The following is a 15,920-nucleotide window of genomic DNA, read 5'->3' as shown; positions in this document are numbered from 1 at the left end:
AATTTGATGTTTAATAGGCTTCTCCTTAATCCCTCCTTATTATCCAACATATTCGCTTATCCAACATTCTGTTGGCCCGTTTATGTTAGATAAGTGAGACTCTACTGTTCTTTATTTCCCAGAACAGAACACCATACTTCGCCACAGCAAAGCGTGGTTGGGCACAGCTACTTTATTATTATATAATATATGTAATTATTAAAACTATAAATCCCAGCAACTACAACTCCCTACTCAATTAATTTTTTAACATAACATAAAATCACCAACTACAACTCCCAAAACAAGGGATTAAACAGAAAACATGTACTTTTATAGAAAGCATGTACAAATTAATATTTAAATATGTATTTGTATCACATATCTGAAATTATTTCTCACATTACTACAGAAATGATTCCATAGATGGAAGAATTAACACATTAGAATGCACACACATTAGAAATTGGCCCATCCACTTCCTTATTTTAATCTATGCTTCCATATATTTTATACTGTTTACTTTTTGTACAAATGATACACACAGTCAACTGTGTCATGAGAGATGCCTCCCACAGGATGGTAACATAATTAAACATCCAGTTGTTCCCCTGGGCAAGGTCCTTGCAAATGGCCAATTATCTCACACCAGAAGCGACTTGCAGTTTCTCAAGTCACTCCTGACAACAAAGAAAAAATAAAATAAAACTGATTATAGTAGTAAGAAGCTAGGAAACATGAAAGCACAAGAGCAATGCCCATCCATTTTGAGAAATAATGTAAGATTGACTTGTAAGTTTAGTTGCAACTTGTTGTCACTAATTCAGACAGCCTTGATTACCTTGCTCAGAAGGCTGCTGGAGACCTGTGGTATCCCTGAGCCTTGATTCTTTATGTTAAACGATTGTTGTTTGGCTGGTTGTCCTTGTCAGTCCCCACACACCACACGCCTCGTGCAAATGTTTTTTTTTTTCAGTACGCATGCACAGCGTGGGCTATGGTATTGCGCATGCGTAGAGGGTAGGTTGTTAGTGCCTAGAAGCTTCCACGGGCGAAATGCGCTGTGCGCATGCGCCCAGCCAGAGAGGCCATTTTGCCCTTAGTCTACAAACTAAGGGCAAAAATGGCTTCTCTGGCTGTGCGCATGCGCACAGCACAGCTAGGCCATTTTGCCCTTAGTAACAAACTAAGGGCAAAAATGGCCTATCTGTGCTGTGCGCATGCGCACAGCCAGAGAAGCCATTTTTGCCCTTAGTTTGTTACTAAGGGCAAAATGGCCTAGCTTCCTGGTCGCGGCCGGCGACCGCCCGGGCGATCGCCGGCCGCGACCAGGAAGTCAGGCCCGAATGGGCTATCTGCGCTGTGCCCGTGCGCACAGCGCAGATAGCCCATTCGGGCCTGACTTCCTGGTCGCGGCCGGCGATCGCCCGGGCGGTCGCCGGCCGCGACCAGGAAGTCAGGGCCGAATGGCCTAGCTGTGCTGTGCGCGTGCGCACAGCACAGCTAGGCCATTTTGCCCTTAGTAACAAACTAAGGGCAAAAATGGCTTCTCTGGCTGTGCGCATGCGCACAGCCAGAGAAGCCATTTTGCCCTTAGTTTGTTACTAACAAACTAAGGGCAAAAATGGCTTCTCTGGCTGTGCGCATGCGCACAGCCAGAGAAGCCATTTTTGCCCTTAGTTTGTTACTAAGGGCAAAATGGCCTAGCTTCCTGGTCGCGGCCGGCGACCGCCCGGGCGATCGCCGGCCGCGACCAGGAAGTCAGGCCCGAATGGGCTATCTGCGCTGTGCCCGTGCGCACAGCGCAGATAGCCCATTCGGGCCTGACTTCCTGGTCGCGGCCGGCGATCGCCCGGGCGGTCGCCGGCCGCGACCAGGAAGCTAGGCCATTTTGCCCTTAGTAACAAACTAAGGGCAAAAATGGCTTCTCTGGCTGTGCGCATGCGCACAGCCAGAGAAGCCATTTTTGCCCTTAGTTTGTTACTAAGGGCAAAATGGCCTAGCTGTGCTGTGCGCACGCGCACAGCACAGCTAGGCCATTCGGCCCTGACTTCCTGGTCGCGGCCGGCGACCGCCCGGGCGATCGCCGGCCGCGACCAGGAAGTCAGGCCCGAATGGCGCCCCTAGCAGCCAGCGCCCGAGGCGGCCGCGTCAGCGGCCGCCTAGTAACAACCGGCCCTGGGGCTGAATGATAAAAGAGCACACATTTGTAGTGCTATTAGTTACATAACCCTTTACAAAGGACAGTCTTCTCTGGCAGAAGGAAAATCCTGGGGAAATTGCCTAGGATTGTGTAGCTTGAAGTGGCTGATAAGAGACAGAAGCCTGAGCGCAGTGAATTTAGAAAATAAATGCTTGGTGGAGAAATGGAATCTGCTATGAGAGAAGATGAGCATTAACAAGACAGTAAAGAACCTCAAAACTGATCTAATAGTAGATATGCAGAAGGTGCTGCTTAGTTCTTCAAAACGTGACGACTACATGTCCACATACTTGGACTAGAACTCACATCATACCTTGCCTTTAGAGTACAATTATAGTCCTAGGCAACATCATAGTGAAGAAGGCCATTGTAGTGTAGTCTCATATGTGGATTTAGTTCCAGACAATTTAATGCTTCCCCCTTTCTGTTGTGCTAGGGGTCCCACAACTACCTTAGCTGTTATTTTTACCCACATTGCCTGAAACAAGAACCCTTTGGCCAGCTTAGCTGTCCATGGAAACAGAATGCAAGATTATGTGGATCTTCACCTGCCTCTTGAAGGCAAATCTCATATTATTTTTGAAGGTTATACACATGGCAGTGCCTTTATATATATTTATAAATAACATGTAGTTACAGGAAGAAAATAAATGCTTATTATTGATATTTATGTAATGAAGTGAGTATAGAAGGAGAAATACAGGGCACACACAGTTTTATCATGCTATATTCTTTGTGCTGGGTTGCCACTATTTTCTCACATTTGACCTCATAGATCCTTGTTGATCTTTCCACTTCCCTTTTAGTCATTGTTTTCAATTGCTTTTGCTGTAGGCAGGAGGTGAAAAGCCTTCATTGTTCCAACATAAAAACATCAACTTCACCTAGCATTATTTTGTAGCAGTTAGAATATGAATGGGCAAAATAAGTGATTTGATTTTCCGCCTTCTATTCTGTAAAAAAAATCATGCATGTAATTTTACAAATACTAAACTTATTTTTTATTTATTGTGTCAGAAGCAAACCGAGGGTACAAGTTGTAATATATTTAAAAACACAAACAACGTTTTTAAAAACTTGGCATTATACTAAATATCCTCTGACTAGTAGCTGGCCACTTGGAGTGCCTCTGGTGTTGCCACAAAAAGGTTCTCCATTGTACATGTGGCAGGGCTCAGACTACATTGTAATAGGTGGTCTGTGGTTTGCTCTTCTCCACACTTGCATGCTGTGGACTCCACTTTTTAGCCCAATTTCTTAATGTTGGCTCTGCATCTCGTGATGCCAGAGCACAGTCTGTTCAGCGCCTTCCAAGTTGCCCAATCTTCTGTGTGCCAAGGAGGGAGTCTCTCATCCGGTGTCAGCCACTGATTGAGGTTCCGGGTTTTAGCCTGCCACTTTTGGATTATCACTTGCTGAGGTGTTCCTGCGAGTATCTCTCTAGATCTTAGAAAACTATTTCTTGATTTAAGGTGTTGGCATGCTGGCTGATAACAGGAGGGTGGGCCAGAGATGTCAATGCCTTGGTCCTTTCATTGCTGGCTGCTACTTCCTGGCAGATGTTAGGTGGAGCAATGCCTGCTAAACAGTATAATTTCTCCAGTGGTGTGGGGTGTAGACATCCTGTGAACATGCAGCATGCCTCATTAAGAGCCACATCCACTGTTTTAACATGGTGAGATGTATTCCACACTGGGCAAGCATATTCAGCCGCAGAGTAGCAAAACACAAGGGCAGATGTCTTCACTGTGTCTGGTTGTGATTCCCAGGTTGTGCCAGTCAGCTTTCATATGATATTATTTCTAGCGCCCACTTTTTGCTTGATAGTCAAGCGGTACTTCTTGTAAGTCAGAGCACAGTCCAGGGTAACTGTTGTGATTGAGCCTTCTGGGGTAAACGATACTACTGATAGTAGCAGGAAGAGAAGAAAGGCTCCTCGGGAGCAAGACTCATTTGAGGAGTTACAGAGAAAGAGGCTTTGAGAGATATTTGAGGAATCAACAGATGAGGAGTCATTTGAGGGTTTTGAAGGGGAGGATGGGCTTGAAATGGACGTTGGGGATGTGGTACGGACAGAAGAGGATGGCATGAAACGGACACGCGCTCCAGAGGGTTGTGATGGGGAGACTGGGCTCACTGGTAATGGGGATGCTGAGGAAACATGGGGTCCTTCAGGATCAGACCCAAGGTGATCTAATTGGAGGAGTGAGGATAGTTCCACAGCTGCGGGTAGGTCTGGGCGTCGGCAGGACGGTTCCAGCTCGGATGAGGAATGGGAGCAACCTGTGGGAAGGGCGGTGCCCGGCTCGAGTTCTGAAGACAAGTGTTAAATAAATTGAGGGCATTTGGCTATTGGGCCCTTGCGTGTGGCAAGGTGGTTGTTGGGCCCCATTGGGTTTCGTGTTCGTGTTCCTGAAGACTGGCTTGGGACTGTGCAACCGACGTAAGTTTATTCCGGGTTACTTCTATGATGGGGGCTGGAACTGTGTGGGTTTTCCTTAGACTGCATTGTGATTACTGTCTGCATTAGTTCGCCTCCGTCGTTTTGGCTACTTGTGTCAACCCATTGACGAAGACTTTGTTGTGACAACTTCTCATCTTGGACCTTGGACTGGACTTCGTTTTGGCATTACTCTTTGCTCCCTATTCCGGCTTGGCTTCGTTCTCAACCCTGTAACTACTCTCCGTTATCGACGGCTGGCTTCGTTCCTGACCCTGAAGTAACGCTCCGCTCCCAATTCCAGTTTGGCTCCTGGTTCTGCAGTTACGCTCTGTTACCGACGGCTGGCTTCGTTCCTGACTTTGCAATTACTCTTTGCTCCTAATTCCAGTTTGGCTCCTGGTTCTGCAGTTACGCTCCGTTACCAACCGCTAACTTCGTTCCTGAATCTGCAATTACTCTTCACTCCCAATTCCGGTTTGACTCCTGGTTCTGCAATTGCGCTCTGTTACTGACCACTGGCTTGGTTTCTGACCCTGCAGTAACTCTTTGCCCTTCGTTACTTTGTTTCCGGCACCGGTTTGTTTGCGCTGCCTCCGGCGGCAAAGTTTGGCCCGGTTTGGGACATTGTTTGTTTTGAGCCTTAAAACTATTTGTAGCCCAGTTGGGATTCTGTTTATTTTGGACTCTTGAGAATTCGGCCCGTAGTTTGTTTTGCCTTCTTCAAGTTATCCGGCAATTTTGAGCTGAATCTAAGCAGTTTTGTTTTAATCGGGATTATACCTCTGGATAATCCAGATTATACTCCGGTTTGGTTTTTTGGAGTTTTTTCAGTTCAAATGTCTTTTTCACACTGAAGTTTAAATGTTGCAAGCTCCTGTGTTTGTTTTATGAGCTTTTTTTGAGTTGTTTATACAATAAACTGTATTTCCATCCATTGGCTGGTGTCTGACCTTGACAGTAACTTCCAAGTATTTTGGTGTGCTGCAGTGCTCAAGTGGGATTTCTTCCCAGATAATCTTCAGAGCTCGAGATGCTTGTCTGTTCTTAAGGTGAAAAGCACACGTCTGTGTTTTAAATGGATTAGGGATCAGCTGGTTTTCCCTGGAATAAGCAGTAAGAGCACCTAAAGCTTCAGAGAGCTTCTGTTCAACCATTTCAAAGCTCCCTGCTTGGGTGGTGTTGGCACGATCGTCAGCATAAATGAAATTCTCTGTGTCTTCTGGCAATGGCAGGTCATTTGTGTAGATGTTAAACACTGATGGAGCAAGCACACTCCCCTGAGGCAGGCCGTTCTTCTGTTTTCCCCATCTGCTTCTCTGGCCCTTGAATTCAACAAAAAAGCTCCTGTTTTGTAGCAGATTTCCTATGAAACAGGTGAGGTAGTAGTCCTTTGTGATATTATAATTTTTTCTCAGGAGAAGGTGATGATTTACAGTGTCATAAGCTGCTGACAGGTCTATGAAGGCAGCTCCTGTAATCTGCTGCCTTTCAAACCCATCTACTATGTGCTGAGTCAGATTCAACACTGAGTCAGGTTCAATGTGCAGCTTTTGCCTTCCCTGAAGCCATCTTACTGTGGAATCATATATGGGTCTATTTTTTCCATAATTATATGCCAAATAAATCTCTCCAGAACTTTGTAAAGGTGGCACAACAAGGAGATTGGTCTATAGCTTTTTGGGTTATTGCAGTCTTTGCTGGTTTCAAGATGGCTATGACTCTTGCTTTTCTCCAGATTTTGGGAATCTGACAGGATGCAGTGCAGTTGTTCATCAGCTTCAGCAGCCAGCACCTTGCTTTTGGGCCAAAGTTCTTAATTTGTTCCATCTGTAGATGATCCAGGCCAGCTGCTTTGCCATTTTTACATTTATTGAGGGCCATGTCCAATTCAGTAGATGTAAAGGTTCATGAAGGTTCTCATTGTCTGGTTGTCTGACTATTGGTTTCCTTTCTACTTTGGTGGAAAGGTTGGGTTTCCCATTCTTCAGAAGTTGATGCGTTATCTGATCTGCCTTTATGTTTCTGATCTGCCAGAAGCGACTTGCAACGTAAATACTAAACTGAAGAAATATAATAGAAATTGTGTATTCCTGCAGTTATATGAAAATATTATACAACTAAAATACCAGATCCTAAATTAGTTATTTAAATCAGGCAACTAGGACAGCCAGCATATGCTCTGGTGCAACCTATGTCTGAAACTATAATATTTTCATGTCTGCAGTTACATAGTAAAAACAGCACCAGTGCAATGCTCTTTATATAATGTGAAATAAACAATGAGATAAATAATATCAAGTATTGAATATACTGAATGGTGTGTTCCTCCCCCCCTTTTTTTTAATTACAGATTTGGGACATGAGTGATGATGAAACACTGTGAAAACCCAATGAATGAATTGGACGATGCCCTAATTTAGGTTTATCTGCCATTAGACAAGTTAACGATCACGTAACTCTGGCTGTTGCAAATATAAAGACGTTCTATCTACATCACTGATCAGGTTGGGACAATATGTATATAGCAAATGTCACTCTTTTTACTGTTTCTCCCTCATATGTACACACACAGAGACACACACACACACACACATTGAAAAATACTATTTTTTCAGCTTCTACATAATTGTATGTATGTATTTAAAACATCTGTTAAGTAAATTAATTTGTTATTTTAATGCCCTAAATGAGTTTTTGCTTTAAATATTCTGAATGAATTTTGACTTCTGAAAGACATGTATGACTTTATGATGAATTTATAATTGTGTCTGTGTCTGTGTTGGACAACAAGAAGTTAGACAAATCAGTATGTCTTTAAATGAAAACACCCACCTATTTGATATACCGAAAGAGATTTTGTCCATGTAAAAAGCTATGGAGAAATTGATTGGATCATTTTTGTAGAAACAGAAGGCTTACAGGTGTTTTAAACTTACTAATTTAAATATAGCATACTTAGGAAATAATAATGAAAATCTTTTAATATTAGTATTATGTATTTTCATCCTCTAACATATAAAATAATGAAACAGCCCAGAATGTGTTCAAGCCAGCAAGTAGAATCCTCATATTTGCCATGATTAGGTGTATAGTTTCTAGACATATGTAAGTTGACATTGTATGTGAGAGAGGCTTGGAGTAGGGACATCCAAGGATATAATGCTAATGCATTAATGGTGTCCCTAGTAACAGATCACTGAATCATGCCCATTTTATTTCTACTGTTATCAATAACCTTCTTATTAATCTTACATTTTCAATTAAGTAACTCTCTGATAAAATTTCTGTATTTTAGTATTGTAACTGGCCAATTTCCTTTGGCCATTTAAGTTGAGCTAGATATAGGGTAGATGTGTGTCTTTAAGAAGGCACCCATGCTTGGAAGCCAGGTATTTGCAACAGCAGAACTTTTGCGTGCATAGGGAGAAGCAAAAGTTCAATTTAAACTAATGAAATGGATTGCATAGTGGCCTTCAGGCTCACCTTGTAGAGGAAATTCAGTTCCTCTGATGGCGGAATCAAACTTGCACTGGGGGAAAATTAGCACTCTGCAGCTTGCACTGAGTCACCAACATGAACGTCATTTGTAGATAGTGAAACAGGAAACTCTGTTTTGAAATTCAACAGCCTTGATTAACTGAGAGTCCAAAACAGCCTGGTGTCTCCAAAAATTTTCTCCAGTAACACTTGGATTATCAAGCCTGAATTTGTTAACTCCCCGCCTCCCCCTTCCCATGGAATTTTAGCTATATATGACATTTTAAAAACACAGGGTAATATGATGTTTCCTTGCTTATAATTCTAGTAACCTAGAGTTGTATAAGACTGAATTTGTTTCCTGTACATATGTTTCCCAGACGTCTGTGCTGCACAAAAACACACCAATGTGACTTAGGAAACCTTCCGTTGTTTAACCTCATTGGATTTTTGCCTCCTTCCCTCTCCCCTGACAAACTGGAATGGCTTGCTTGCTTCTAAAATGTTCCTTTCGTAAAATGTTTTCAGCACTTTAATTAAAGGCAACATTATCAAAGTTTTTATTCAAATAAATGCGATATATATTAAAAGAACTTTCTGAGCATTTTTAATCACTGCCTTGTATATGCGGGTGGAAAACGTTTGAGATCTTCCGCACATTAACTGCTGTAGCTCCATTATGAAGGATGTTGACATTTTTGTTTGGGAAAATGGTTGATATGGGTAGGTTGTTTGTTTTGTTCAAGTTTTGGTTTTTCAGATACAAAACCTGGCTTGAAAAGTTGATAATGTCACAACCCCTCAGTGTAACCAAAACCAAGGTACAGTATATCTGGCTTTGTGGTCAACATTTATGTTAATAATTATTTATTATTATTATTATTATTATTATTATTATTATTATTATTATTATTATTATTTTATTTCTTACCTGCCTCTCCTTGTGGCTCAAGGCATAAACACTGTAAAATACTACAAATCCACATATTAAAATGCATATGTTGGGAGCAAATGCCCTAATTCATTGCATAATAGTTGCACTCCCCCTCCCCCAAATATTAGAGGTGAAAGGGTAGTGACTATAAAGCAATGATGACTGTTACATGGTGAAAAAAGCCGCATTTTAGGGGCTTCTTTCACTACATAATCATCAATATGATGGATCACCCGCCCACATGGTTGTGTCCTCAAAGGAAGCACATGCGTGGGCAAGTGGAGTATCACCCGCCTGTATGATTGCGCCAAGACTGTATGGAATAATTTATACTAATCTAAAAACCTTCTTACAGGCACAAACATTTGATCTATTCATTTATATGTTGCCAGTCAACCTACCAGAGCCCTTGAGGTGCTGCACAATGAATAAAAGCATTTAAAAGAATACAGAGACAAGACATTCCCAAACATTATTCTCTAAATACAATTTCAAGCCAGGGATATTCTATTTACCAAAAGGGTTGTGTGGAACAACATTGTGTTCACAATTTATCAGAAGCCCAGAAGAAATGAACCCAACCCAAATTCATTTAGTAGGAAGTTATTTAAGTTAAAGGCAGTTTTTCCCTTTAATCAGGAAGAACTCTGTACACTGGAAGGAATTCGGGCCACAGCATGAGTCAATTCTGACATCTTCAGCACTTAATTGCATGTAATATGTGTGAGAAATATCTATAAAAATATCCATAAATATTTGCTGGACCTTTTTGCTACATCTTTGCACACACATTGTGTGGCAACACCAAAGGCAGTCAAATTCCTTAAGAGCCAAGACTGAACTGACTCATTTAGCAAATATTCAGGTTTCCTAGACTTTACTACCCTCTTATTGTAGGGGGTCAAATGAAGATGAGGCCCAAAGACCAAGTTGGTAGTTCAGGTGAACTTTGAGGGCAGACCTTCCAACTGCATGCTTAGATGAATGTGTTGCCTTTCATAGAATATTAATTTGGACTACATAATTAACCCCTGGTGCTAATTACATAAGGACCACTGGTGGCAGCGCAGTGTGTTAAAGCGCTGAGCTTGCAGACCGAAAGGTCCCCGGTTCAAATCCCGGGAGCAGAATAAGCACCCGCTGTTAGCCCCAGCTCCTGCCAACCTAGCAGTTCGAAAACATTCAAATGTGAGTATATAAATAGGTACCGCTCCGGCAGGAAGGTAACGGCGCTCCATGCAGTCATGCTGACCACATGATCTTGGAGGTGTCTACGGATAATGCTGGCTCTTCGGCTTAGAAATGGAGATGAGCACCAACCCCCAGAGTCGGTCACAACTGGACTTAACGTCAGGGGAAAACCTTTACCTTTTTAATTAGCATATGACTGTACAAAATGCAGAAGGTTAAAACAACAGCTTTCTGTATAAATACGTACCAGGAATAAAACATAATATTTTTCACAAGGGATAGTAATTGATAAACATATCTTTGTAAACTCGCACAGCCTCTACTGCTTCTTTTTATTTCCAGACACTTCAATGGAAATGGTGATTGTCATGCACTCCGCCTCCATCTGCTTAGTGTGTAAGCAGTGTGTAAGCATGGTTGTGTAGTTTTTCCTTATTGGACAAATGAAACTTGCCTTTATTTTTCAAAAGACTAAGAGTTTTCTGTAGACAAGCTGGGATTTCCTCGTAGTCATTCAGTACACACTGTATTTACAACTACTGATGATCTCCTAATGCTTCTTTCTATATCTTGAGAGAAAAAGAAACTATACAAAATTACAGTGTATTTTAAATAGACTAAAAGGTGTATCTCTCCCACCCACTTCTAAAATAAGCAATAGGACCTTAATAGTGGCAAGGTAAAAGGCACACACTTCACGGGTAGGGGAAGTACAACTCACAAGCAGTATGTGGATTCTAAGATCCCAAGTCTCCCCATTTTTCAAAAACAAATCAATTTTTAAAACTAGGGAGTGAGGCAAGTTCATCAAGCAGAAGAGAACTTTTTGGTTTACTCTCTGGTTACATCATGACTTCTCCTTCTTGACCTCCCCATCTCCTGTACTGCATCATGTGTTATGGAAAGATGTTCTTGTTAATGGTAAAGCTAGTGAGTAAACTTAGGCGTGCCCGAACAGGGTAGTATTAAAATTGTAATACTGTATATCTTCTATTCTGAGACACACATTTTCCCCCATATAAACATCTCTTAAAATGAGGAGCATCTTAGAATCACCATAGGGTTAAAAAAAAATGTGGTTTGCCCCACTTCCAACAGGCCTTCCAGTCAACGCATTCCCCACCACAACATTAATTTTTTCTTAGAATCAAAATTTGAAATTAGTGTATGTCGTACAATCAGTGGTATCTTAGAACTGAAAAACTATGGTAATAGGGTTGTTGTGTGTTTTCCGGGCTGTATGACCATGTTCCAGAAGTATTCTCTCCTGATGTTTCGCCCACATCTATGGCAGGCATCCTCAGAGGTTGTGAGGTATATGGAGAAATTAAGCAAGAAAGGTTGATATATCTGTGGAAGGTCTAGGGTGGGGGAAAGAACTCTTGTCAGTTGGAGGCTAGTATGAATGTTGTAATTAATCACATTGATTAGCATAAAATGGCCTTGCAAGCTTCATGTCCTGGCCTGGAGGAATCCTTTGTTCAGAGTCGTTATGGTAATAATTTTCCAAAATAACTAACACCTAACACTGATAGCTCTTCAAAACTACATAATATAAAAATAAACAATATAAGCTGAGATCCAATGTATGATGGAGCTCCATCACCATAGGTATTTCTAGTGATGTACCTACATAATGTACATAAAATCCTACCACTCAAGCCAGACAGTTCTTCAACTGTAGAAATTCTGAGGCAGATTGCGGAGGTGGGATATGACAACTGTAGTACTTTCCCAGATGGGCACTGGAGAAATCCTGTCACAATGGATTGTTCAGCATACCCCACATGCAAGAGAGTGCTTGTAGTCATTTCCTAGTTCCCAAATCTGCAGCCACTTGGAAACCCTTTGCGACACTGTCTGGCTAAGAGGTAGGTTTTTGGTATCATATTCCACCTGCTCTGCCGTTGAGGACTTTAGATTGTGCTGTCTGATTCCTCCCCTGTGGCCTTGCCACCCTGGACTCCAATCGCTTCACCCACATATTCGCTGGAACACACAAGCCCCTTTAGCACAACAAGGTGACAATCAATTGAGAAGAATCCGCCCTTGCTCAATGTTCTAGAAAGACTCACTACTTCCTTTTTTACATCAGCATAATGCCGCAACAGCAGCCCAGTCTTTTGCTCCAGCACTGGTTGTTAAGCAGCAGTTTTAAGTTAGCTTCATTGGAAACAGAGCCTGGCAATGAGTCACTATGAGCAAACATAATAGATCTGTACCATAAAATGTGTTAGATTTCAATTTACCTTAAGAGCAAAAGTGGAATACAGGATTTCAGCTCGGATCCCTTTCCATCAGATCCTGTTCCATATATGGGGCATATCCTATAGTTCTCTTCTTAATGCTGTGGTGTTCTGGTTTCTAAACTATTTTAGTCAGTAATGTATATAAGGTGATGTGATGTCCTTGGAGAAAAATGGGAAATGGCAAATAAGAAAAAAAATTAAGAAATAACACATGCACCTTGGCTGAACCCTAACCAGTGTAATTGATAACAGGGCTGTTATTACGTCATATGTGCAATTTTGCATCACCTTCAACCTGGAATTTCTTTGCATTTCTTTCATCAGCAGTCATTCCAAGTCTATGATACTTTCTGTAAATAATATGGTGTTATCTGTAGGTCCTAATTATTGATATTCCTTCCCCCAGTTTTCACACCTCATTCTTTTATATTTGCATATGGTATGTTCTGTGTATAGGTTAAACAAAGGGGGTTATAAAATGTAACTCTGCTTTCCCTTGCTAATTGAATATTGTGGCACTCCCCATTTCTTTTAGAAAATCCATAGTTTTGAATGATCTACACTAGGCATAGGTTAACTTTGGCCCTCCAGGTGTTTTGGACTTGAACTCCCAGAAATCCCAGCCGACTTTCTGGCTGTTAGGAATCGTGGGAGTTAAAGTCCAATACCGAAGGGCTGAAGTTTGCCCATACCTAATCTACACAATCAAAGGCTTTGCTATCTATACACATAATAAAAGTGAAAATCTCTATGTGTGTATGTGGCACAGGTGTCCGCTGAAACAAACAGCCTCTGGCCTCCACAAACAGGCTATAGCTCCCAATTTGAGGAGCCAGCAAATCACTCCTTCCCAGGACATTGCAGGTTAGACCGAGCACATAATAATAATAATAATAATAATAATAATAATAATAATAATAATAATAATAATAATAAAACTTTATTTATACCCCGCCACCATCTCCCCAATGGGGACTCGGGGCGGCTAACATGGGGCCATGCCCAGAGCAATACAACATAATAAAATATAAAAACAACATATCATAACACCATTTAAAATACAATAAATAATAATAAACAGAACATCAAGAAATCAAAAAAGAAAGAAAAAAAACAAAAAAAAACCAATAAATCAAGGGCACATCCCAGTGTTCCTTTCTCTCTCTATTTGCATGACCCCGCCTACTGCCTCTCCCTTAACCCTTTCCTACCCTTCCCTATGGCACACAGAAAAGAGAGGAATTGATCAGCAATTGAACATACTGGAGAGAGGTTTGGGGAGGATTCACCATGATTTATAGGAGCTGAAGGGACTGTATAGTTCACCTGCAATCCAAGAGCTCTCTGAACCCCATCAACTTTGGACCTGGAACTAACTTGGCACACAGACTCAACATGGTCAACTTTGCATAATGGCAGGGTTTGGAGGTGATTGACCTTGACATCCAGGAGTCCATATAGTTCACTCATATTCAGAGAATACTGAACCCATCTGATGACAGATCTGGACTAAACTTGGCACACAGACCCAACATGGCCAACTGGCAATACTGGTGGACTTTGGGGGTGATTGACCTTTTACTCTAGGAGTTATAGTTAACCTGTATTCCACGAGCCCTCTGAACCCCACCAGTGATGGATCTGGACCAAAATTTGGCACATAGACCCAATGCTGCCAACTTGGGGTGATTAACCTTGGCATCAGAGAGTTATAGTTCACCTATATTCAAAGAACACTGAACCCACCAAGTGATGGATCTGGACCAAACTTGGCACACAGACCTAACATGGTCAACTGTGAATACTGGCAGGCTTTGCAGGTGATTGCCCTTGGCATCAGAGAGTTATAGTTCACCCTTATCCAGAGAACACTGAATACAGCAGATGATGGATATGGACCAAACTTGGCACATAGACCCAACATGGCCAACTGTGAATACTGGAGGAGCTTTGAGAGAATTGACCCAAGATTTTTGGGAATTGTAGTTCACCCACATCCTTATGCATTTTCTTTTGGGAACATTCACAAAAAAAAGCAAAAACTGCTTTCCCCCCCTAAGAAATAGCATAATATATTGTCCTATTTTGTCTTACAAGAACAGCCTTAAAACACTGTAGTAAATAAATGAAACTGCTTTACTTCAGCAAAACGTAAAGTACAATGCACTCAGTGAAATAATGCAAGAGGTAGCAAGGAAGTCTTAGGGCAAACCCAGTTCTTAGTCTCTGATAAACTCCCAAATCAAATAGCTGTCTTACTTCAGACAAAGAAACAGCAATAAATCCAGATGCAGACTCGAAGCAGGCACGAGGAGAGTGAAGGCATTAGAATCAGTTTGTTACCAACAAGCTCTGGCTGCACTTGCTTCTGCTTTATAGCTGAGTCCCCTCACAGCTGCTAGGGCAGTTCCTAATTACTCAGCTGCATTTCTGGCAGCTATTCTAGCTGAACAACATCTCTATTGTTTCCTTTCACCTCCCCTGAAAAGTGGATACTTGCAGTCTCCTCCTCAGATTCCAACTCACCCTCAGATTCATGAACATTTTCCTGCTCCCCTTCCTCTTCTGAAGAAGAGGAATCCCTAACACATATGACTGAACTGATATTACCTAACATCCAAAAACAAATAAGGCCCTTTCAAATAACCCAGGCACCGCCGGGTACCTAAGCTAGTTATCTATAAAACACAGGTTGATTTTTTTTTCCTGTTAGGTTCCCCAGCACTTTGAGAACAGCTTGCGATTCAGTTTTAGAGATCGTCGGATCAACAAGTGTTTGTTCCTTGAAAAAAAAATCCTTTCTTTTCTATGGTTCTTCAGTATATTACTTCTATCATCTTTCTACATATTTTGTCATGATCATATAATGTGCTCCTCAGTTGGTCATATAACATAAATTATACTTTGAATTATTGTACCTTATGGCCTCGTGCTGTTGTTTGTTTGTTTGTTTGGTGTCTGATTTTATTGTAGAGGTTTTCTTTGTCTGTAGACAAGCCACTGAAGAGTTGTGTTCATAATTCTAACCCTTTTCAGTCTTCAACAATTTGAAGAGTTGAATCCAATGAGATTCGCTCTCTTTTTTTGGCTCAAACTAAATATTTTTTGTATTTTTCCTTGATAATGTCCATGATTTTCAGTCCACAGCTCTTTTGTATGTGAGTCAATTAAGCTGTGCAAATATCTTACTCACATATTCCTTAATTATTATTTTTTGTATTAGCAGTTTATGGTCTGTGCCGCAACCTAATCATGTTCTTTTTTCTGCAGAGAGAATGGAGCTTCTCCATTTTATGTTCCCAATTATGTAGTTGTTTTGATTTCAGTATTGGCCATTTGGTGACATCTGCTTGTTGCTTGAAGTGTGCATTTGCAATGATCCAACTGTTGGCCTCAACATTTTTGATAAGGCACTCCTCTGCTTCTTTTCTTCATGTCATTCAG

The 15,920-nt window shown here is 41.4% G+C and overlaps 1 protein-coding gene across 2 annotated transcripts in view; it reads left to right on the top strand.

Annotated features, from left to right (window-relative positions):
- The window catches only part of atg7 (autophagy related 7), a 198,384-nt gene that overhangs the window by 169,168 nt on the left and 13,296 nt on the right, over positions 1–15,920 (top strand). Inside the window, exon 18 of one of the 2 annotated variants that reach the window (XM_062969990.1) lies at positions 6,976–8,695. The exons of the other annotated variant lie outside the window; for it this stretch is intronic. Within the exon in view, the coding sequence (XP_062826060.1) occupies positions 6,976–7,008 (33 nt within the window). The 3' untranslated portion in view covers positions 7,009–8,695. Of the gene's footprint in view, positions 1–6,975; positions 8,696–15,920 lie in introns of those variants that run through there. 2 annotated transcript variants of the gene reach the window in all.

This window comes from Anolis carolinensis, chromosome 2, assembly GCF_035594765.1.
Source record: "Anolis carolinensis isolate JA03-04 chromosome 2, rAnoCar3.1.pri, whole genome shotgun sequence".
NCBI classification, from domain to species: domain Eukaryota; kingdom Metazoa; phylum Chordata; class Lepidosauria; order Squamata; family Dactyloidae; genus Anolis; species Anolis carolinensis.
The sequence above is the reverse complement of the archived record's forward strand: the minus strand, read 5'-3'. Positions and strand labels throughout refer to the sequence as shown.